A 23139-nucleotide genomic window follows, 5' to 3' on the forward strand; every position below is an offset into this window, starting at 1 on the left:
ATTAATTTATATAACTGAAAAAAAATTGCAAGCTCATTTACAAACTTATTTTACTTTTAATATTTAAATATTTATAATTTTTCATCATCTTTACAGTATAAAAAAACCTAAAGTGTCACAACAATAAAATATCAAGAAGGTGATTATTTCCACGTCATGTTTTTAACAGTTTATCCTGCGCGTGCGCACTACTGAAATACCGAAATACGGTGCTGTGGCCGAGTGAAATAGTTGTTTACCCCAGTTACCGGTCTTCCTTTATTTTATTTTCAGTTCTGCATCTGTACCAGGGAATACTTTTTTCTTTGTGTATTCCAACAGTCAAGAAGCATGCGATTCAAAACAGCTCTTCAGAAGGAGCCAAAACATATCCTTGATTTTCAGTTTTTGATAACATAAATGGTTTTTAGATCTCAGACTCACTCTCTTTCCTCTTCTTGTAGTGTGTAGTGCATCTCTAGCCTCTTCTATCATCGTCTTTCTTATATTCTATGTTGTTATTTATTGTTGTTATCAAAATCAAGTCTATCTGTGTACGACATTATACGTAGTATTTAATACTAGCCATAACTTAGACTAGACTGATGATTTGTATGAATAGTATTAGTAGGCCTACACGATAAGTTTACTGCTAATAGATTTACTGCGAATAGAATAGATCTAGATTCGACTGTAGTAGGGCAGTAGGCCTTAGCCTTAAGTTTTTATGGGAGGAATTCTGTAACAAGCGACCACTATTTCATGACTAATATGAAATACATAAAGGGTTAGGGTAAGGCCAGGACTATGGTAAACGTTTAGAACACGTCTGCCGGGACATTTCAGTGACCCACACTCAGCACTTTTTAAGGACCCCCGAGCAAGTATTCGAGCTCAGAGTTCCTGCGTGCTGTCGGCATCGCTGAGCGTTATCACTTATGACGCCACAGCGCCAGAAGAGAGAGAGAGAGAGGGTGAATGTTTGGGTTGGGGTTAGATCCCTTCTTTATTGTGTCAGTTGGGGTGGTCACTCATTACAGAAGCACATTCCTCTAAATATACTTTAGTCTCTCTATAGAGATTTAGTAAGTCTGTTGACGAGACTTTGCTCTTTTGTTTTGTTGATTAGGTTGAAGTTGGAGGCCTACAAGTAAATGATGAAGAGGATGTTGACAATTTGGTAGACTGTACTGTTGATAGTAGTCTGAATTAAGAGTGTTTGTCATTGAGGCCGCTGAATTTAGATTCTTGTTTGTTATAGTCATAGAGGCTGATTCATGCTTAGCCTACTTATTTATTTAGCCTACTGAGAAGTTTTTAACCGAAGGGCCTTTTCCTTCTCATACAAAGTTATGTGTATTAACTCTTTGACTACCAAGGCGTTTTCCGCGCTGTGACCAAGGCATTTCTTAGTCTTAGAATTTCAGAAGTACCCCTGTTCTTCTTTTGTGTCTGATGGGCATAATTCCATCGGGAAGTCAGACATGTTATATACCAAAATGAAGGTAATTGAATGTAGAATATTTTTAATCTAATAAAAAAATTGAAAAAATCATAAATCCAAACAAACATGGGAGGTAAGTGAACACAAGGTGAAAAAAATTAAAAAATAAACAAAATATTTCAAACTTACATTTCTCACAGTGTATAGCTGCTAAATCCAATCACTTCATGACTTAGTCGTACTGAAGTATATTCAATTGTCTCTAACTGGGCCAAGTTTCATGCACAATGGTCAAGTATATACAAAGTTGTCGCACTTTTGGTGAAATCACTCACAATGAAAAACAGAGAAAAAAACGCTGCACACATGCCCCTCTTTGCGAATCTTCAATCTCATCGCTGTCGATGCTGTCCGACTCAGGTCTAACTTCATCACCTCCTACATCACTATCGGAAAGTACTGACAGTTCCCCATCAAACTTTTCCAGGGCTTTTGAAGCAGAAAAACGTTGTGACAGGGGGGAACCTGATGGGTTATCAGCCATTTTTCCGTTGCTTTGCGTGTAAATTAATTCGAGCAACATAGGGCGGGTAAAAAAAACAAGAAAAAATGCCAAAAAAACAGCAGAATAAAACACAAAAGGCGCCAAATTCCTTCACTGGTTGACTGATGTATAGTAAGCACAGCACTTAAAATCATGAAATGAAAAGGTTGAGTCAAATTGTGGAAGGGAAAGGGAAAGAAAAGCGCGAGCCGATAATTCGGCTTTTGGCCACGAACTAGGAGGTTATGGAGCCGATAGATCGACCCATGGTAGTCAAAGAGTTAAAAATGAAACCAACATAAAAATATTTTGTTCTACCACTATAGAGACTCTATATAAAATAGCTAACTCTTGTAATAGAAGGCAGTTGCTAATATTTTAACTCTTAGAATAATTGTTTTTGTTTTTGTAAAGTGTTTTACGGTGCTCGCAACTGCATAGGTCATATGAGCCCTCGGGACACACCTAATATTTTCAGTTGGTAGGAAATTTTGAATTTTGCCCGGGTGGCGGCCGAAGCCTACTCTTATCGATTTTAGACCACCAAGGGATCTTTAAGGTGCGCAACTTGCACACGGGCCCTCCGAGATTTTTCGCCCTTGTCCGAGAAGGCTAGGTGTAGATCTTTCAGAAGATCAGGGGTGTGGCAGAAAGACAGCAGTAAGGAGGAGCCAAGGAGTAGCAGTAGAAAGGCTGCAGAAAGAGTCAGGAGCCCAGAGGATGGGGCAAAGGAGGTGAAGGGGTGGAGGCAGAAAGTGGAAATGAAAGCAGACAACAGAACATTGCTAGAGAGCAGGAAAGGAGGTGAAAGGAGACAATTTTAGGGAAGAACATTTTTCGGTCGCTACCCGGATTCGAACCCGGGACCTTTAAATGAGAGGCCAACACCTAACCTCTAGGCCACGAGAGCCCCCCTCTTAGAATAAACAGAATAGAAAAACTTTGTATATATAACAAAAGGTAAGATTCTTTTTTTTTTAAGTGTCTCAAAACAGTGCGGCTTCAAGCATAGCTGGAATGCATGTCTTCAGTTAGTATGACCAATCAGCATTTAATGTATCTCTTTTATTTACTTTTAAACATTTCTGATTTCGGCAAGAACAGTGTCTACTCAAATTTTCTATAGTCTCCCGTACACAAAAATAAACTAATGGTCATGGAACTGCTGCAAATTATTAGACTTTCCTACTTTTTAAGATGGAAAAGAAGACAAAAATCGTTCTTTTTTACACTTTGCCATCACAAGGCTCATATAGTAAAAACTCTTGCCATCAAAGTCAAAGGCATTTTGGGGAAAATCCAAAGAAACTAAGTGGTAAACATCGCGATCGGCGAGATGTGACGGCAAAGTGTTAATAAAATCTGTTTTGTCAGTAAGTGTGATACTTCCCAACTATGACCTCTATGTGAGCCGAGGTAGCATAACCTCAACCCGCACACAAGTGGGAAACATTTTTTGTTAAAGTTATTGGCTTTTTGTCAGCATACTCTGCTTTTGGAAACAGCAACACCTACTTCCCCCTATAGCTTAAACATCAGGCACAAAAGTCAGTGGGTGATTGGCGGGTGCTCTGGTGTGGTTTATTCCTCCTTTCCTATCAAACATCTATCGTCCTCATCTCCCCTTCTTCTTTTTTATGTTTGTTACTCTCTTATAACTTCTCTACTCTTCTGGCGCTCATATGACCTTATGCAGTTGCGAGCGCCGTAAAACCTCTACTAAAACTAAAAAAGTCTAGCTCTTGTGCTTAGGTTGTGAGCAAGAGTCAAATGTGTTGTATGTATGGTTGTTCCCTTAACTTTTCAAACATTCTGAACTGGTGAGTTGTGTGGGATGGACAACACCAGATGAAGTCTACTCAAGCGCTGATGACCACCACATCATCAAGTGGAACCTCACAAACAACGAGACTGCTACTCTGCTAGAACTACCAAAAGAATGTTTTCCTACGAGTATGCATTGGTTCCCCAAATCTGCTCAAAGTGGTGCTGGCAAAAAGGCTGGTTCCGATGTCTTTGTTCTCACGTCAACAGATGGTACGATTTATTATTGGGTTTTTTTTAGCTGAAAATTCTTTGTTATCGAAATATAATATATTATGATAAAGAATTTCGAAATGATCAGAGTGATATCAAGTGTTAAATAGATGAGACTAGGACTAGGTATTTATAAGTGAGGTTTCGGTTTTATTTTCTTACCCAAAGAAACAGACACCTTAAGATTTAGTAATAATTTCCTTTGCCTTTGTTTGTTAGAAATGTGTAAGATATACTAGAGAATATAATTTGTGATGATAGTGTTCATGATTATCCTACTAAAAGATTCAAGAAAGGTAAAAAAATAAATTATTTTAATCATAAAGTAGAGAAAGCTATAAATAACGCTGTCATTATACTTAAAAGCTCCAGTCTATAACACGTTGTTCTCATATTGTTTTCAGGCAAGTTTCACCTGATCAGTCGCACGGGAAGAATTGAAAAAAGCACAGAGGCTCACAAGGGAGCGGTTTTGTGTGGGCGATGGAGCTACGATGGAACAGCTCTTCTGACGGCAGGGGAGGACGGACAAGTGAAGACCTGGTCCCGAAGTGGAATGCTACGCTCGACTCTCACACAAAACAGTAAGAACGACGTGATGTTGCTTCTGAACTCTGTCTTCTACTGTGTTTTGCCTATTCATGATTTTTTTAGAAAATCAGGTTCAAAGTTTAACACAGAAGTAAAATTAAAATAAAGTTAATTAGAATCTCCAAACATGTACCAAGAAAGAGTTTTTCTAAGGACTTAGCATTTGTTGATGTGAGCTTTTTGAGATATTTCTATATATCTACTATTTTGTGCCAGTAAGGTACTCACTTTTCCTTTTGGTAAATTGTTTCTTCCTTAACCAAGGAAGTGCCAGGTAGCTTGAATTTGAAAAAAACACAGAAAGTTTAACAGAATATGTAAAAAAAAAAAAAAAAATTACTTAGGTATGTTAGTGTTGAAAAAAAGATATTTTCATTTCTTATATTTCATCTGAAGTAAAAATGTGGGTGATATTTTTTTGATATTCCTGGATTATGGAGAAGAGAAGAGTACAGTTAGTGTAAGTGAACAAATGATAGTAAAGTGTAGATGAAGTCAGCCGTACCATGTACTTTTCCCCACAGGTATCCCGGTATACAGTGCAGCCTGGGGTCCGGATTCAGACCAGGTTCTCTTCACTAACGGTCGGCAGTTGGTGATCAAACCTCTACAGGCTAACGCCAAACCTCAGATGGTGAGATCATTACAGTGGGGTGAAGGATATTAATTAATTAAGTAATATTAATTTCACAAAATATCTTTCACATGGCTTTTGCTCATTTTTGAAAAGAAAGAAAGACATGTTCGCCCTGCAGCTTGGCGTTCATGCGACCTTATGCAGTTGCGAGCGCCGTAAAACCTTACTAAAACATTAAACAAACATCCTGCAGCCTCTGTGACATTTGTGATGATGACCTTCTCTGTCCAAAAGTTACTGAGTGCATAGAGCTATAAGTGCTGGTCTTGCTTATGTAATTGTAAAGGAGCCTTTAGACATGTGCTTGTTTATTCGAATGATCATGGTCAGGTGTGCGCGATTGATCCTAAGGGAGAAATTAATTTTGTCTCTTGAAACCCCCTCAGCTTTGAGGCAAACTGTGAACTTTGACCTCTGATATCATGAGACAGTGAAAGGTCTTGTCAGTTTGTTAGTGTTTGAACGCTTAACACGCTGCTTGCACTGTATGCTTCCCGGGAAGCTGAGAATGTTTCTGAGTGTTCTATGGTCTGCTGGGGTAATAATATAGTGTAAAGCACATAGAGCTTGCTTTTGAGCGGGGACATGCACTATGCAAATGCTATTTATTATTTATTATTATTGTGTTTCAGTGGAAAGCTCACGAAGGAATAGTTTTATGTGTGGACTGGAACCACGTGAACAACCTGATCCTGTCTGGAGCTGAGGACAAGAGATATAAGGTACAAGTTTGCACAAAATGTACGTCACTAGGTCCTTGTCTTTGGTCAATGCCTAAGCTCTTATGCCATGTGCCAACACCTCCCCCCCCCCCACACACACACACCAACCAGGGCAGTGCTACTGCTGATTGAAGTTGTCTTCAGGCCATTCCCTAAGGGGGGATATTAACATCATTTTCTTAATCACAGTAGAGTTATAAATGTGCTGACTTATCAATGTCATGCCAATGCTGTACTGGAACAACATAGGGGGAACTGCTGCTTTTTCTTTCCACATTTTTATTATCGTTTTTTTTCCCCTCTACTTCTTTTGTATGTCTGTTACTCTCTTGTGAACTGCTATTTCCGGGGTGCTTTGATAGTCGATGCAGACTTTTGAGGCTAGAGAGGTGAGCAGAGTAAGCCTGATTCCCTGTTTAGACTTCTCTGTTGACATCCACCCCTGTGGCACTCATATGACCTTATACAGTTGCGAACGCCGTAAAACCAAACTGAAGTGGTTGGTTGGCGGGTGCTCTGGTGTGGTTTGCTTAATCTTTCCTATGAAACATCTATAGTCCTTATCTCCCCTTCTTCTTTTTTATGTTTGCTACTCTCTTGTAACACCTCTAATCTTCTGGCGCTCATATGACCTTATGCAGTTTCGGGCGCCGTAAAACCTCTACTATAACTAACTAGTTACTATTTTCTTGTGCGTCTGGCCTGCAGGTGTGGGACACGTACGGTCGACTCTTGTACAGCAGCAGTGGCCACGAGTACCCCGTCACTGCTGTCAGCTGGACACCAGACGGTGAGATGTTTGCCGTTGGCTCCTTCAACACGCTGCGCCTCTGCGACAGTAGTGGGGTAAGTGTCTTTGTCTTTTCCCTAATGATGTTAACCACAATTTTACTCTGGCATTGATCAGAATACAAGGACATGTGGTTACTTGAGGGAGGCATTGCGCTGCCAAGAGCGAAATGCTCGCAGCTAATGGGATTTGAAAACAACAACAACCACAACCACAATTTTAAGTACAAAAGAAAAGGAATATGTGAGGCATCGTGGAGAAATCAGGCACTTGTCAAAATATTGAGATCAAAGGAATCTGCATTTTTATGGTCAGTGAGAAATTTTTTTCGAATTTTCTTTATAGATGGGTACTTTTCCACTAAAACCAAGATAAATGAAAAAATTGACGAGAACATAATTCCACCGCGTCGTGATACGTATAGAACTGATTAGACAAGAGGGGATGGATGAATAAGAAATGTAACGACTTGTTTCTCTAGTCTGAATTAATTTTTGCTGCCTGTGTACTTTGGTGAAACATCATCCTCACATCTATTACAGCAAGTACGATGTTAGTTTTTTTTCTCCAAAATAAATAGAGTGGTTTCTGTATAACGGAAAAGCTTTGGTCTCAGAGTGGCAAAAATGAATATAATGGAAGAGTACTCAAAGTTTGAATTGAACATAATTAAGTCTTTGGTCTGTTTTTATGAAAAGTCAAAAGTTTATATCAACTTGTTACTCTGCCGTGAAGGAATTTTTATTTCAACAACTTTTACTTCACTTGAACACAAAAGGGTAGGCTGACTTGTAATTCCAATTTTTAGTGGTTTTGTCCAGCTTGCTTTCTTTTAAATATTTTTTCGTCTTACACTTGGATCAGGTGTCCCACCTTTATCTGTTCCTAGACTAGTGCCTACTCAATGCGAATAAATTTATAGGTCTTTGTTGGGTTTATTCTGACTTTCTCTTCTTTTCAGTGGTCTTATGCTTTGGAAAAACCCAACACGGGCAGCATTTTCAGCCTGGCCTGGTCAAGTGATGGCACCCAGGTCGCTGGTGCCTGCGGCAACGGTCAAGTCATTTTTGCCAATGTGATAGAGAGGTGAGCAACGTTCAGTTGGGTGGAGACATCATCTTGATTTGGGCTTTTAACCCTATCGGTACACCCTGGGGTCATTTTGTACCCCCGGGGTTGTATTCTTCACATTTTAGAATACTTCTAGTACGAAGATCTCTTTGAAACTTTCAGTATTTCTCATAAAATCATTTTGACAGACTGCTATGGAATGCGTACGGATCGGATTATCGAATAAATTTCCTCTTTGAAAGTGGTGGCACTGAGTTCCCCACGTCGTATGGATATGATAGTAAAACACGACGTACGGATAGAGTTAAGTCTTCATGATCACTAACCTAAATTCATTAAGTTTAAATTTATTTTTAGCTTAGAATATAAATTTGCTTTTTATTTAGTTATGTATAAGGGAAAAATTTTATATGTTTTTAAATCCTTATGTTAAAATATATTTTTCAAGATGGAGTTGCTACTCATTTTCCATATTAAAGTGCCCATAGTGACTGTAGGATCTTGAAAACCTAATTTTTTTTTTGGAATGGACTGTTTCAAAGGTGCATCTTATTTTATATTTTCTTTTACCTTTTCCAAGTTCCTGAAACTGCTCCGATTCTGTATTTTATCTGTGCTTTATTAATGTTCAGGTGGATGCTCGGTGTGCTCTGGTGTGGTTGGTTTGCTCCTTCTTTCGCATCAAACATCAACCAACCTTTTCTCTCCTCCTTCTTTTTTTTTTTGTATTTTACTATCTAGTAGCACCTTTCATCTTCAGCATTTATATGACTTGATTATGTACAGCAATTGCTGCAAAACTCATACGTGGATGGTTTGCGGGTGCTCTGGTGTGGTTTGCTTCTTCTTTCATATCAAACATCTATCATCCTTATCTCCCCTTTTTCTTTTTTCTTTTTGTTACTCTCTTGTAACACCTCGAATCTTCTGGCGCTCATATGACCGTATGCAGTTGCGAGCGCCGTAAAACCTCAACTAAAACTTTGTTTAAAAACTCACACTAAATTATTTTTTTCCCGCTGAACAGACGGTTAGAGTGGAAAAATTACGAGGCTAGTGTGACTGCCAGCAAGCAAATCCAAGTGAGGAACGTGATGAACGACACCACGGAGAAGCTGGACTTCCGCGACCGGGTCATCAAAGTGTCGCTGGGCTTCAACCACCTGGTAGTGGCCACCTCCTCGCAGTGCTACATCTACAGGTCAGTGAGTGAGCACCTGGGTTGACCAGATGGACAACTCATCTCCTTTTTTTAAATAGGGATTTGACAATGACAGTCTTTATTCATCTCGCAAGGAGAAAGTTGGTCGTTAACAATGGCAGTAGATGTTGTACGAAGATGAGGTACACTCTCTCTCTCTCTCTCTCTCTCTCTCTCTCTCTCCCTCTCCCTCTCCCTCTCCCTCTCCCTCCTTTCCTCCCTCCCTCCCTCTCATTTGTAGCACTGTGTGTTCAGTAACCTCACTGCAGTTGGTACGAATGAATTTCTATACCTGTCTGTTCTTTCTTTTTTGGAAATGTATTTGATAGCTTAGAAAAAACATTGGTGTGGCGTCGTGGTGAAATCAGGCGCTCGTCAAAATAATGAAATGAAAGAAACTGACTTTTTCTGCTCGTTGGCCACATTTTATGAAATTACAAATTTTTTTGTGGTCTTAACACCATTTAAACGCACATTTCTGTGTTGATTTGAAGGAAAAAGTTGATAAAAGGCACCAGAAATGGTAAATTGTTGTTTCCAAAGACACTCAAGATTTGAAAGTCACCAAACTTTGGCGGTCATTTTATTGTTATTTTTACCTCTGAAACCAGGCGAGTTAAAAAAAAAAAAATTTTTTTTGCTGTAATGAATGTGGGTGCTTAAGTATATTGTTTTTATTTAGTTTCAGCGTTTTTGTCGTTCAAATCTGTTCTTGTTCACATGTGACCATCTCTGTGACAATGTGCTGAAAGTTACAGTTAATCTTTATTGTGTGGAATATAGGATGTAGTTTAATAAATATGTGATGAATCATAGTGAAATCAGGCGCTCGTCAAAATAATGAATTCGAAGGAAACAGCATTTTTCTTCTCATGTGGCAATTTTTATCATTATTTATTTTCTTTGGCTCAACAACATGTATGTCCATTTAAAGTACATTGCTGTGTGGATTTTATCATAAAAAATGGATTAAAGTTTAAAGGTACACAATATGTAAATTTTCAGTTTCCAAGGACTCTCAAGCTTTGGAAATCATCAAGCCTTGGAAGCCCTTTTCTCGCTAATTTTGTCTCTGAAACCATATGTCCCCACCTCCTTCAATCCGAAGCATCTCCACTTCTATTGAAGACAAACGGGTAGTGTTTTCATCTAAAGCAAGACAAAAAGACAAATAAACACGCTTTAAGATTATACCAATAACTCCATATGGCCAAAAATTGACTGGCGCCTGATTCCACCGCGTCGTGACAAATATGGAAACTGACTTAAAGGACTACCTTTTCATCTTTGTATTGGCAGCACCAAGAACTGGAACACACCCATGATCTTTGATTTGAAAGAAGGAAGTGTAACTTTGATCAAGCAAGCTGAGAAGTGAGTTTGTTTTTCTATTCTGTGAATAAATAATGTGCTGCTATGATAACAAGAATTTTTTTACAATGCTTAGACTTGTTTGTGGTGGCTCTCTTTCCTTTGCATCGAGTTTGTAGCTGGTGGATTCCTCTTTCATAGAGATGAAGGTTCATATCTTGAAGAAATTAACCATGTTTCCAGAGCTACTCATATATGGTTTAACACTTCTGTTAAGCATTGTGTACATTGGCACCTTCTATCATCATCATCATCCAGTGCCAGATCTGCGACAGACATCGGCGATCGTGGTTCTCCTTTCATTCCTTTGCTCGGATGCTCATAAAAAAGCTATGTTTCCCTGCTCTTTCCCTGTCACCCACTTGTTCAGGTTCCCCAAGTAGGTTGCTCTGGGCCTACCCCTGCCTTGCTTGCCCTCAATCTTGCCAGTGAGAGCTAGATGTTCAAGACCCATATGTCTATTCAGGTGTCCTAAAAACGTGATCATGGAAATTCCTTTCCTTTCACTTTTTGGTTTTCTGTAGATCAAGGTGAATTTCTTTTACAGGAGCTTTCACAAATTGCACATGGTCCTATGCTATGCAATCCACAGTGAACAAACAGCTTAAGTGAAATTTTAAAGTTCTCCTTCGAGTATTGGAATGCCTGAAATAACTTGGATTTGAAAATATTTCAGGCATTTTCTGTTGGTGGACGGTACTGGTGTGTACGTGTTCTCTTACGATGGTCGGCTGGTGTGTACACCTCGCTACCAGGGTATGAAGGCGGACATTTTGAACCAACAGACGATAGCGCTCAGCAATGACACTGTGGCCATCAGGGACAAGACGGATGAAAAAGGTGAGAGAGAGAGAGAGAGAGAGAGACTTGATCCTTCGGGGAACAGATCTGGTACTTTTATCACTTTTTCTTTAAAGTACGGTGAAACTTTACTGTAATGTGCCCAGATTTCCTTGCATCGTCTTCCTCATATTTATTTTCACATCCATATGCCTGCATGCACTCACACACACACAGACACACACACACAGACACACACAGACACACACACACACACACACACACACACACACACACACACACACACACACATAAGCAGACACATGCATGCACTCTCTTACACACTCATTCACACTCCACACACACACTTCACTCACCCACATACACCCTAACAGCGTACCAAAAAATCACTCTCAAACAGCCTGCACTGAGAAGAATAAAGCATGCTATAATGCATCAAAGCAATGTTCACTTTTTTATGTTTCATCTTCATAGTGTGCAGTTATCATAGAATGATTCTTAACACTTTGCCCCCTCATCTCGCCGATCAGCGATATCTACCACCCAGTTTCTTTGGATTTTTCCCATATTGCCTTTGCCTTTGATGGCAAGAGTTTTTGCTATATATCTGTCCCCGTCGAGTTATGCAAGAAAAATTCTGAAATTATGCAAAATGATGCGATTCTGTTAATTTTAACAAAGAATGATAAAGGAAAATAATCCGAAATTATGCAAAAAAATTATCAAATTTTGCTAAATTATGTGGGGTGCATAAAACCACGGGGACAGCTATATGAGCTTTGTGATGGCAAAGTGTTTAACACTTAAATGTGACTGGAAGATTTCTGAAAAGCCCAAATTTTGGTATATCTTTTACTGTGTTTGTGTTTTAACCTTTTTTTTTTTTTAAAATTCTTTTCTAGTCGTGTACGTGTTTGATGCTCAGACTGGGAAGACCATGGGTGATGGAAAGCCGATTACACACAAGGTAAGTCTCTCTTTACACTTCCTATGCCATATAAAGTGCTATGTTCCTTTTATATTCTTTACATTGCTTTTGTTGTCCATATGTGCTCTGAGGTGTAATGATTAAGCCCGTCATGGTTGCTCACAGAAGACACAAGATGTAATTACCTCTCCCTGTACTTTTTATTCGCTCCCTCCTGCCTCTGATAATTTCTCTCACTTTATAATGATAATGATAAATGCATTTATTTGATGAAAATTGCATTTATGTAACATATATATATTCTATACTCTACAGCATGTGGTCTTTTATTGAGTATATTAGTCTATCTGCTGGGATGTTGTTTAGCTGTCAGCCAAGGTTAGCCTTTTCAGTTCAGGCAAGGTCGAAGCAGCTTGCCTCCTGAATGGTCTAAATTGGTCGCTTTTAAGCACAAGGGGTTATCCCATAAAATGCTGTTTTTTGAAAATCGAAGGTAAAGTTTTTGGATCCTTATTCAGTTTCTTGAAAAGACAAGGAGAGTTTTCTCTATAACCAAACAAATATACTCACCAATAAAACCAAACTTCTCCTATAAGTAGGGCAATGCCCACTTTTGGTGTAGATCAAGATTTCTGGAAACCCCCGAAAGCTGGGTTAGCTCGCTTGTCCTTAAAAGCGACCAATTGTGTCCATCTGGGTGCAAAACACTAACACTATCAGTGTGTGAGATGTTTCACGGTTCTGCTCTCATGTGTGCCCAGGTGGAGGTGATGGACATTGGCCTTGACCAGTGCGGCATCACGGCCGAGCGACGGATCACGCTGGTGGACAAGAACCGCGACCTCTTCCTCACCTCCGTCAGAATATTTGGCGCAGAACGGAAAGTCATCAAGCTTGGTGAGTGGGTTTTCTTTTTTGTGTTTACTTGTCGTATCTGTGTTTGTGTTTGTGTGTCGATTTGTGTGGGCCTGTGAGCATCAGTGATTTGTTTGTTGCAGTTTTTTTTGTGTATTTGTGTGTGTGTGTTTGTGCGTGTGTGTGTGTGTGCGTATGTGTGTGTGTGTGTGTGTGTGTGTGTGCATGTGTGTGTGTGTATGTGTGCATGTGTGTGTGTTTGTGTGTGAACAAGTGTGTTTGTATGTTTGTGCACAATAGTAGTGATGGTGAAATAATAATAAATCAGGACTACAAGAAAACTGAGGGAAAATTTTATCTGTGTCTTATGCATCTCATAGACAGCACAAGGTATTTGAGGGTTGGTGGTTGGCGGGTGCTCTGGTGTGGTTTGCTTCTTTTTTTCCTATCGAACATCTATCGTCCTGATCTCTCCTCCTTCTTTTTTATGTTTGTTACTCTCTTGTAACACCTCTAATCTTCGGCACTTATATGACCTTATTGTGTTGCAAGTGCTGTAAAACTCTTACTGTAACTAAAACTAAAAAGGTATTTGATAGGTGGTGTCTTTGGGTCTTTGTTTGTTTCTAACGTGGCATGACGTGGAAATTACTTTGTAGTGATGTTGGTTGCTTGAAATACAAGTGTGGTACGGTAGTTTATATTTAAGTCATGTGACTTGTTTTTCTGAAGAAGAACGAGAAAGAGAAAAAAGAGTAGAAAAAGAAAGAAAGAGAAAGAAAAAGAAAAAAAAGAGGTGAAAAAGGAAGAAAAAGAAAAAGAAAGAAAGAGAAAAAAGGGGAGAAAAAGAAATAAATAGAAAAAGAAAGAAAGAGAAAAAAGAGGAGAAAAAGAAATAAATATAAAGAGAGAGAAAGAACAACAAAAAATAAAATATTCTGTCTTTCCCCAGCCAACATGATCCAGGCGCATGCGTGGAATGATGAGACAAACATGCTGGCCGCCATGACAGACGGCAAAATCCTGGTGTGGTACTATCCTAACGCTGTGTATGTGGACAAGGATTTGCTGCCTCGTACACTGTATGAAAAGGACACCAGGTGGGTGGCTCTTCATGATAACTGTCCCCGTTGTGTTAAGCAAGAAAAATTCTGAAATTATGCAAACTGAGTCAAAAAATGTGAAATTATGCGATTCTGTTAAATTTAACAAAGAATGATAAAGGAAAATAATCAGAAATTATGCAAAAAATGATCAAATTTTGCTAAATTATGCGGGGTGCATAAAACCACGGGATGTAGTAGGTAGAGAAGGGTTTTTATTGGTACTTAAAGCTGGAGATTTTTTGGATTTGGGGATTGTCAATGACATTATTTTAAGTTATAATCCCGGTTTGGCATTATTTAATTAGATAATAATTACCATATTGGTTGCAAAGTTTTAGGCTTTGACTTAAGCTTTTAAAAAATTTCAAGATGTTACAAGTTTTTCTATTTGTGATATGTTTAAATTTGAATTAAGAATCTTGTGCTTAATAATGATAATATCTGCCATATATATAATTTACATGTTTGTTTACTTTCTCTTTCACCTGGAATCTGCAGTGAGTTTGGCAAGGCGCCCCAGCTTGTAGACTTTCTGGGCAGTCACCTTATCCTGAGGAGGGCCGAAGGATCTCTCATCTCTACCACCATCTCCCACTACCCGTCAGTACTGCACAGTTTTGTCATGAACGGCAAGTGGGACGACGCTGTCAGACTTTGTAGATTCGTCAAGGTGAGGGTGGATGCTAATGATGATTGTAATAATAATAGATAGCATTTGTATAGCGCAAATCCCCGCTCAACAGCAAGCTCTATGCGCTTCACAATCTATACTATTACCCCAGTGGACCTGAGAGCATTCTGAAACAAAATCAACTTCCTGGGAAGCATACAGTGCAAACGGCCATTTATAGGCGCTAAAACACTAACATACTGACAATATCTTTCGCTGTCTATGGCTGGGTACTCATTCCCACCTGGGTGAAGTGAGGAACGGGCCCGCAGCTCGAACCCCTGACCCCGCAACCTCTCGATTATGAGTCCGGTAGCCTAACCACTAGGCCACTGACGCCACACAGGAAAGATACTTGGTATCTTTACTTGGTTGTGTAGATTTGTCAAGTGAGGGTGGATGCTAATGCACAGGAAAGATACTTGGTACCTTTACTTGGTTGGAGAATAGGTATTATCGCAGGCGGCACATTGTCCTTCCTGCTCGTCCCTGCGGGTCTCAACTCAGAATTTTAAAAAAGGAGGAACTTTCCGCGTGATCGCGACAGAAGAGAATTTTCACGAGACACCCATTATTATTATACTGTTTAACTCTAGAATGCAGAAATAAAAACCACCAACTTATCATGGCAAGGTTTGAGGTCATACCAGTTTGAGGATTTGGAATTTAATTTCAGGTAAAAGAGTCACTTACCAAATATTTACAATTATGTACAGAAAGTGGTGGGCACATTACTGGGAGGTGTGCCCCCTCCCAGTAACTCTCTTCACTGGTGACTGTTCTTCACCAGTTTACCAGAGGAAATGACAGTAGTGGAAATCTGCCATATATATATATTTTTTAGTTCATTTTATGTAGCTCTCAGAATTTTGTTTTATGATTTCCTGATAATTTGTGTAGAATTTTCCTGTCTCTGGCAACCTTATTTAGAGATTTGTGTAGAATTTTTTGTCTCTGACAACCTTTTTTTAGAGATTTGTGTAGAATTTTCGTGTCTCTGACAACCTTTTTTTTAGAGATTTGTGTAGAATTTCCCTGTCTGTGACAACTTTTTTTTAGAGATTTGTGTTTTTTGTTTTAGTAGAGGTTTTATGGCGCTCGCAACTGAATACGGTCATATGAGCGCCAGAAGATTAGAGGTGTTACTAGAGAGTAACAAACATAAAAAGAAGGAGGGGAGATAAGGACAATAGATATTTGATAGGAAAGAAGAAGAGATTTGTGTAAAATTTTCCTGTTTCTGACGAAAAGGTAGAATTTTCCTGTCTCTGACGACCTTTTAAAAAAATTTTTGTGAACGGTTGCAGGAGGAGAATCTCTGGGCATGTCTTGCTGCCATGGCAACGTACGCCAAAGACCTGAACACAGCTGAGGTGGCTTATGCTGCGATCAAGGAGGTAAGTTTTGTCTTTGTCAAGAGTTTTATATGGCACTTGCAACATAATAAGGTCATGTAAGTGCCATAGGTTAAAGGTGCTACTAGAGAGTAATAAACACGAAAAAGGAGGAGAGTTATAGACGATAGATGCTTGAGAGGAAAGAAGTATTAAACATCACTAGAGCACTCACCAACTACCCACTAGTGAAGCAAGGAGGTAAACTAACTACAAGAGCATGCTTGTTTCCTGCCTTGACTTCGTGTGCAACATGGTATGTGATGCTTTATCATAGTTGGATTTGTGCTTTCAGCGAGTGAATAATTAAATGCACCCTGTTTGTATTCTAGCAGTATGGGCCAGTTGTTGATGCTCCGGTGTGGTTTGTTTCTTCTATTTCAATATAAATTTTGCAGTTATCCTGATCCCCTTCATGTGGGTGGTTGGTGGGTGCTCTGGTGTGGTTTGCTTCTTCTTTCCTTTCAAACAACTATCGTCCTTATCTCCCCTTCTTCTTTTTTTATGTTTGTTACTCTCTTGTAACACCTCTAATCTTCTGGCGCTCATATGACCTTATGCAGTTGCGAGCGCCATAAATCCTCTACTAAAACTAAAACTAAAGAGAGTGAATAATTAAATGCACCTTGTTTGTATTCCAGCAGTATGGGTGAGTTGATGATGCTCTGGTGTGGTTTGTTTCTTCTATTTCATTATCAGTTTTGCGGTTATCCTGATCCCATTCATTCATAGTGAAATGGTATCTGTTGCAAATTTTGAGAAAAGCTGCTTTGAATATGACCGATGTGTGCCACAATGAACTCATACAAAAAGAAATGATCGCTTTTAAGGACAAGCGGGCTAACCTAGATTTCGGTGGTTTCCAGAAATCTTGGCCTACATCAAAATTGGGCATTGCCTTACCTATAGCTGTCCCTGTGGTTTTACGCGCCCCGCATATTTTAGCAAAATTTGATCATTTTTTGCATAATTTCTGATTATTTTCCTTTATCATTCTTTGTTAAAATTAATAGAATTGCATAATTTCACATTTTTGGGCTCAGTTTGTATAATTTCAAAATTTTTCTTTCTTAAAACGACTTGGACAGCTATAGGAGAAGTTTGGTTTCATTGGTGTGTGTATTTGCATGGTTATAGAGAAAACTCTCCTTGTCTGAACAAGGGGCAAAAACTTTACCTTCGATTTTCTCAAAACAGTATTTTTCGGGATAGCCCCCTTGTGCTTAAACGCGACCAGATAAGCTGAGCCAAGAGCTGTCATAATCATAATCTGTGTGCTTGCATGTGTGTGTGTTGTGTTCTCCAGGCCGACAAGGTTCAGTTCATCATCAACATCAAGGACATCCCCGTGAAGGAAGCGCGGAACGCTGAGATGGCTCTCCTGTGCGGGAACCAGCAAGACGCCGAGGCCATCCTGCTGCAGGCGACCCTCACCTTCCGCGCTATCATGCTCAACGTACAGCTCTACAACTGGGACAGGTGGGGGGCTCGCTGTTTGCTTGCTTTTGGTTTTGTTTTTCAAGTGGTTTTTCTTTGTTTGTTTTTTGCTTGGTTGGTTTTTGTTGGGTTTTTTTGTTGTTGTTGTTAATAATAATAATAATATAATAATAATAAATTGCATTTATATAGCGCATTTCCACAAAGAAGTGCTCAATGCGCTGTACAATAATACAAAGAACGTATGAAGTGCACAGCTCCTATAGTAATCCTCTCTGTCTCTCTCACTCTGTCTCTCTCTCACTCTGTCCCTCTCTCTCTCTCTCTCTCTCTCTCTCTCTCCCTCTGTCCCTCTCTCTCTCTCTCTCTCTCTCTCTCTCTCTGTGTCTCTGTCTCCCTCTGTGTCTCTGTCTCCCTCTGTGTCTCTGTCTCCCTCTGTGTCTCTGTCTCTCTCACTCTGTCTCTCTCTCACTCTGTCTCTCTCTCTCTCTCCCTCTGTGTCTCTGTCTCCCTCTGTGTCTCTGTCTCCCTCTGTGTCTCTGTCTCCCTCTGTGTCTCTGTCTCTCTCACTCTGTCTCTCTCTCACTCTGTCTCTCTCTCTCTCTCCCTCTGTGTCTCTGTCTCCCTCTGTGTCTCTGTCTCCCTCTGTGTCTCTGTCTCTCTCACTCTGTCTCTCTCTCACTCTGTCTCACTCTCTCTCTCCCTCTGTGTCTCTGTCTCCCTCTGTGTCTCTGTCTCTCTCTATCTCCCTCTGTGTCTCTGTCTCCCTCTGTGTCTCTCTCTCTCTCTCTCTCTCTCTCTGTGTCTCTGTCTCCCTCTGTGTCTCTCTCTCCCTCTGTGTCTCTGTCTCCCTCTGTGTCTCTGTCTCTCTCTCTCTCTCTCTCTGTGTCTCTGTCTCCCTCTGTGTCTCTGTCTCCCTCTGTGTCTCTGTCTCTCTCTATCTCCAGTACATTCTTGAGTAAAGACAAGTTTTTGTTTGGTTGGTTTATTTTTTGTTTGTTCGTTTTTTTTTTTTTGGGGGGGGGGGGAAGGGAGAGGGTCATGAAGTCTGTGATATATTCATGTAGAAATGTGTGTCACTTTTTGTGCTGGTGGGAGAAATCCTTCAAAAGTCATCCAAGTCTTTTGTAGTTGATACTGGAGGGAAGGTTTTTGAAGATGGACTACGTGGGCAGTATATGGTTTGCTGGCCCGGTGTGAAATACTGTAGGAAGGGTGTGAAATTGAGAAAATTTCGGCCCTCAATTAAATTCTCCTTAAAGGACACGAGGTGCTCATGCACATTTTTTTTTCCCACTGGTCTGTTCATTTGTGGCCCAATGCAGGTTTTTTAGGAGTGTTGCGGGTGGTTGGCGGGTACTCTGGTGTGGTTTGCTTCTTCTTTCTTATCAAACATCTATCGCCCTTATCATCTCCCCTTCTTCTTTTTTATGTTACTCTCTTGTAACACCTCTAATCTTCTGGCGCTCATATGACCTTATGCAGTTGCGAGTGCCGTAAAACCTCTACTAAAACAAAACAAAACTGACCTAAGTGTGATGATAAAGCTGTAAAAGTCTTTCTAAAAAAACACCACAAAAAAAAACAACAAAAAATGAATACAGTAGTAGGATCTAACAAGTGTTTTGTGAATCATGACAGGGCACTTGAGCTGGCGGTGAAGCACAAGACTCACGTGGACACGGTGCTGGGCTACAGGCAGAAGTTCCTGGCTCGCTTTGACAAGGAGGAGACCAACAAGAGGTTCCTGCAGTACAAGGAGGGGGTGAGTGTGGAGAGAGGGACTGTGTGTGTGTGTGTGTGTGTGTGTGTGTTTGTATGTGTGTGTGTGTATGTGTGTTTGTATGTGTGTGTGTTTGTGTGTATGTGTGTGTGTGTGTGTGTTTGTATATAATATGTATGTGTGTGTGTGTGTGTGTTGATGTGGGTGGTTGGCGGGTGCTCTGGTGTGGTTTGCTCCTTCTTTCCTATCGAATATCTGTTGTACTTATCTCCCCCCTTCCTTTTTTGTATATATATATATATATATATATATATATATATAATATTACTCTCTTGTAACACATAATCTATTCTTCGGCACTTATATGACCTTATTGTATTTCAAGTGCAGTAAAACTCTCACTAAAACTAAAACACGTTGATTGATTTTGTTCGCCCTTCTTGTCTGTCATCAGATTGACGTGGACTGGGACAACATCAACAGCAAGATCGAGATGGAGTATCAGAAAGAACGGGAACGGCCGTCCGGTGGAGGATCCTCTGCTGTCTCCGGAGGTCACAGTCGCGTCGGGCAAGCTGCCGTCTGAGCCCCAGCCCCGGCCGTGTGTGGTGGATACAGTCTAGCACTCATGTAGTCAACACACACATAGTGAACGCCCACATAGTCAATGCACACGCAGTTAATGCACACATAGCCAACATACCCACAGTGAACATGCACAAAGCCAGCTCACACATAGCAAACACACACACAGCCAACACATGCATCCCCAACACATACATCGCAAACACACATATAACCAACACACACAGCCAATTCACCCATAATGAACATATTTCAGGTCCTGAATTTTTTTTCTATCTTGTTATATATATACTTTGTACATACATGGTGAAATTTGTATGTAACGAAACTATTTCTGCATCCAGGGTATATCGCTGCGTGTGTGCTAGACTGTATTGACTGTTTCATAGGGCAGTAGGGACGGACTTGTCAAAGGCTCATTTGTTTTAAGACTGCTTGCTCTGGGCTAACTGTGAGCTTTCCGATGATCATGTGTCTGTGAATGGAGGGTGGACTTCCTTTACCATCGAAGTGATTTTTTTAAACGTGGTTTTGTTCTCCGATTAATTCATGTTGTCTTAGTGCCTTCATGGTCAGATGGCCAGAAGGATCCATCTTAGCAATATTCTGTCCCCAAGGGTTTATGCAAAAAAAATTATGAAATCATGCAAACTGAGCCTAAAAATGTAAAATTACGCGATTCTGTTAATTTTAACAAAGAATTATTTAAGGAAAATAATCAGAAATTATGCAAAAAATTATCAAATTTTGCTAAATTATTCAGGGTGCATAAAACTTCGGGGACAGAATATTCAGCCGGGAAGGCCAACTCAAAAATGAAAGGGAGGAGGTTGTGACTTTCTATGGTTCAATTGTCAGAATGATTTAAGAGAAGCAAGTTTAGTTTTTCTGTGTAAGCCTCAGCTCTTTAAATTAAATGAAATGTGCAGAGTCGCGTACTGTCTCTCGTTTTTACCTTATGTGCTCACAAAGCTGCACACAGAATCATTGACATCGTCATGGATGCTACATTATGCAAAAATACATAATTCTTCTTGGTGGAGATTTAATTTCTGTTGTATCCAACATCTAGTAGTAGTAGTAGTATAAGGTTTTACGGCGCTCGCAACTGCTAAGGTCATATGAGCGCGCGAAACACAAGTTGTTCACCTCTGCGAAAGTTCATTTCACGACTGGTAACCAATTTACTTTAAAATGCTAAAAAGTTAAAATATTCAAATTCGGTGTAAATACATTTGTGATCTAAAACAACTTTTAAGTAACAATAAAAATTTTAAATAATATCAGATTGACTTTACAACTCGCCATAAAGGCCAATGGCCTTTATAAAATTTAAAATTCTGCTGGGAACAACGACGGAGAAAATATCCTGCAATTTCTTGCATTTATAATATTTCCTTCGGATCTCTCCAAAGTCTAGACATTCTGTTAAAATGTGTCTAATGGTAAAATCTGTGTCGCATCCGACACAGAACGGCTTCTCCTCTCCCTGTAGGAGGTATTTGTGAGTCAGGGCCGTGTGTCCGATGCGCAATCGAGTAAAAATGACTTCGTCTCTTCTGGAGAGGTCTGAAGGATTTCGCTGTTCTAGTCTGGGTTTAATTTCATATAATTTATTATTTTTCTGGTTTTCCCAGTGGCTCTCCCACATCTGCCACAACTTTGTCAAGTGTCTTGGACTATGCTTTTGCATAATATTGCCTCCGTGATATTATCAATGATGTTCTGTAGCTTATTTCATGCAGGATTAGAACTAAAAATATAAGGTAAATGGGTACTTTTATTTAGTGTTTAGGTCTTTTCTCCTCAAAATTTTAGTGGCTATTTTTGTACGACTGTGAATAATGCCACATGGAGATTAAACATAGACTCTATTATATGGAGAAAAAACTCCAGGCTTGTTTTCATAACCTCAATGTAGATGTAAAAATGTATAAGCAAAATTCATATTTTATAAGAAATTCATTAACTTTAATTTCTTGGCACTTTGATGTGTGATGGTAATACACTTATTTTGTAACACATTTGAATAAATTACAATAGTTTTGTGCAACGCGCTTGATTAGAATTTCCTCAAGGGAAGAAACCCCAACAAATTTTGATCTAGACTCCAGGCACTTATATAGAGTTCTGGTTTGTGAATATTAGTTGGTCTGTTCAGTCAAGGAATGTGAAGAACGTTTTAAGATCTCGTGCTGGCTGTGACTGTGCTTTTTTTTTGCTTTTTCTGAATTTTTTTTGGATCCTTTTGAATTATGAAACACCAGATTTTGAAAATTAATGAGTAGAAGGTTGAATGCGAGTGATTCTGTGCAAGTTATTTTATGGACAGGTATTCTATTTCAAGAACATTAGATTAGTTAGATATTTGTTTATAATATGAACACAGGAGCTTGTTAAATATAATTATGCTCTTTTTTCTTTTAGAATTATGACAATTTCAGTCTTGGAAAAATTTAAAAGAAACCTTTCTCACACTAAGAGCAGGTTTCTTTTTCATAATGATATAACATGTGAGGCCCTGTCATGTGTTTAAATATTTGAATGCATTCTATGTGGTTATAGAATGAAATGTATAAAGATTGAAGTCTGTGATACAGTACATTACATTCCGTCCATTTTCTGTAAATTTAAAGGACATTGTTGGAAAAGTCAAATAAACACTGGCAGAAAATGTCACCAATGTCTTTGTAGTTTCATTATCTTTGACTTTCATTGTCTGTGTTGGTAGTTGTTATAGTAGAGTTGACTGATATTTCTTGTCTGTGATGGAAAATTTGTGTGCTGACAAAATGAGTTACTTCTCGGAATCCACAAATGGAGACATTGGCCAAAAATGGACACTAGGGTCAAATTTGTAGAATTTCTATTGATGCCATATTCTTTAACCATAACCTGTCTTTTATTATTCCTAACTTCTAAATTGTAAAAACTTTACCTATTATTCAAGGACTTCTTAGCCAGATGTATCTATTTCCTTAAGGCTTGAATCTGAGAAATAACTCATTTTGTCAGCATGCTTCACATTTGTAACTTTTTCATTGCCTGTGTTGGCACAAATGTGTGCCTGTCTTCAACACAGCAAGGTTGTTCAACACCTTTCTGATCACTATGTCCTTTTAGGACAAATGACAGGAATACTGGAGTTCAAATATTTCTTTAAAGAAGCCTGATATACATACTTATTGCAAACCAAAATATCATTTTTAGATATTCATGAAGCGGGTGGTTGGAGGGTGCCACTGGTGGGTCC

At 39.3% G+C, this 23139-nt stretch overlaps 1 protein-coding gene across 1 annotated transcript; it reads left to right on the top strand.

The window, feature by feature from the left end:
• The first annotated feature begins 191 nt into the window (after positions 1-191).
• Positions 192-21025, top strand: LOC101861426 (intraflagellar transport protein 80 homolog). The gene is made up of 18 exons (XM_005092671.3): positions 192-367; positions 3777-4004; positions 4409-4588; positions 5120-5229; positions 5865-5954; positions 6663-6800; positions 7706-7830; positions 8843-9016; positions 10316-10390; positions 11064-11227; positions 12091-12155; positions 12878-13013; positions 13924-14071; positions 14576-14747; positions 16055-16144; positions 17448-17620; positions 19220-19343; positions 19756-21025. Exons 1-18 carry the CDS (start codon positions 331-333, stop codon positions 19885-19887), a joined length of 2361 nt encoding a protein of 786 aa, XP_005092728.1. The 5' UTR covers positions 192-330; the 3' UTR covers positions 19888-21025.
• The last annotated feature ends 2114 nt before the right edge of the window (positions 21026-23139 follow it).

The sequence above is a fragment of the Aplysia californica genome, unplaced genomic scaffold (genome assembly GCF_000002075.1).
Source record: "Aplysia californica isolate F4 #8 unplaced genomic scaffold, AplCal3.0 scaffold00050, whole genome shotgun sequence".
Lineage (NCBI taxonomy): Eukaryota > Metazoa > Mollusca > Gastropoda > Aplysiida > Aplysiidae > Aplysia > Aplysia californica.

What these genes read in the sequence shown, in the direction of transcription:
- LOC101861426 (XM_005092671.3), top strand. Translation starts at nt 331, where the DNA reads ATGCGATTCAAAACAGCTCTTCAGAAGGAGCCAAAAC. An exon ending in ACGGAAAGTCATCAAGCTTG is followed by an intron (nt 13,014 to 13,923) that starts GTGAGTGGGTTT and finishes GTCTTTCCCCAG; the next exon opens with CCAACATGATCCAGGCGCAT. An exon ending in CTTATGCTGCGATCAAGGAG is followed by an intron (nt 16,145 to 17,447) that starts GTAAGTTTTGTC and finishes TGTGTTCTCCAG; the next exon opens with GCCGACAAGGTTCAGTTCAT.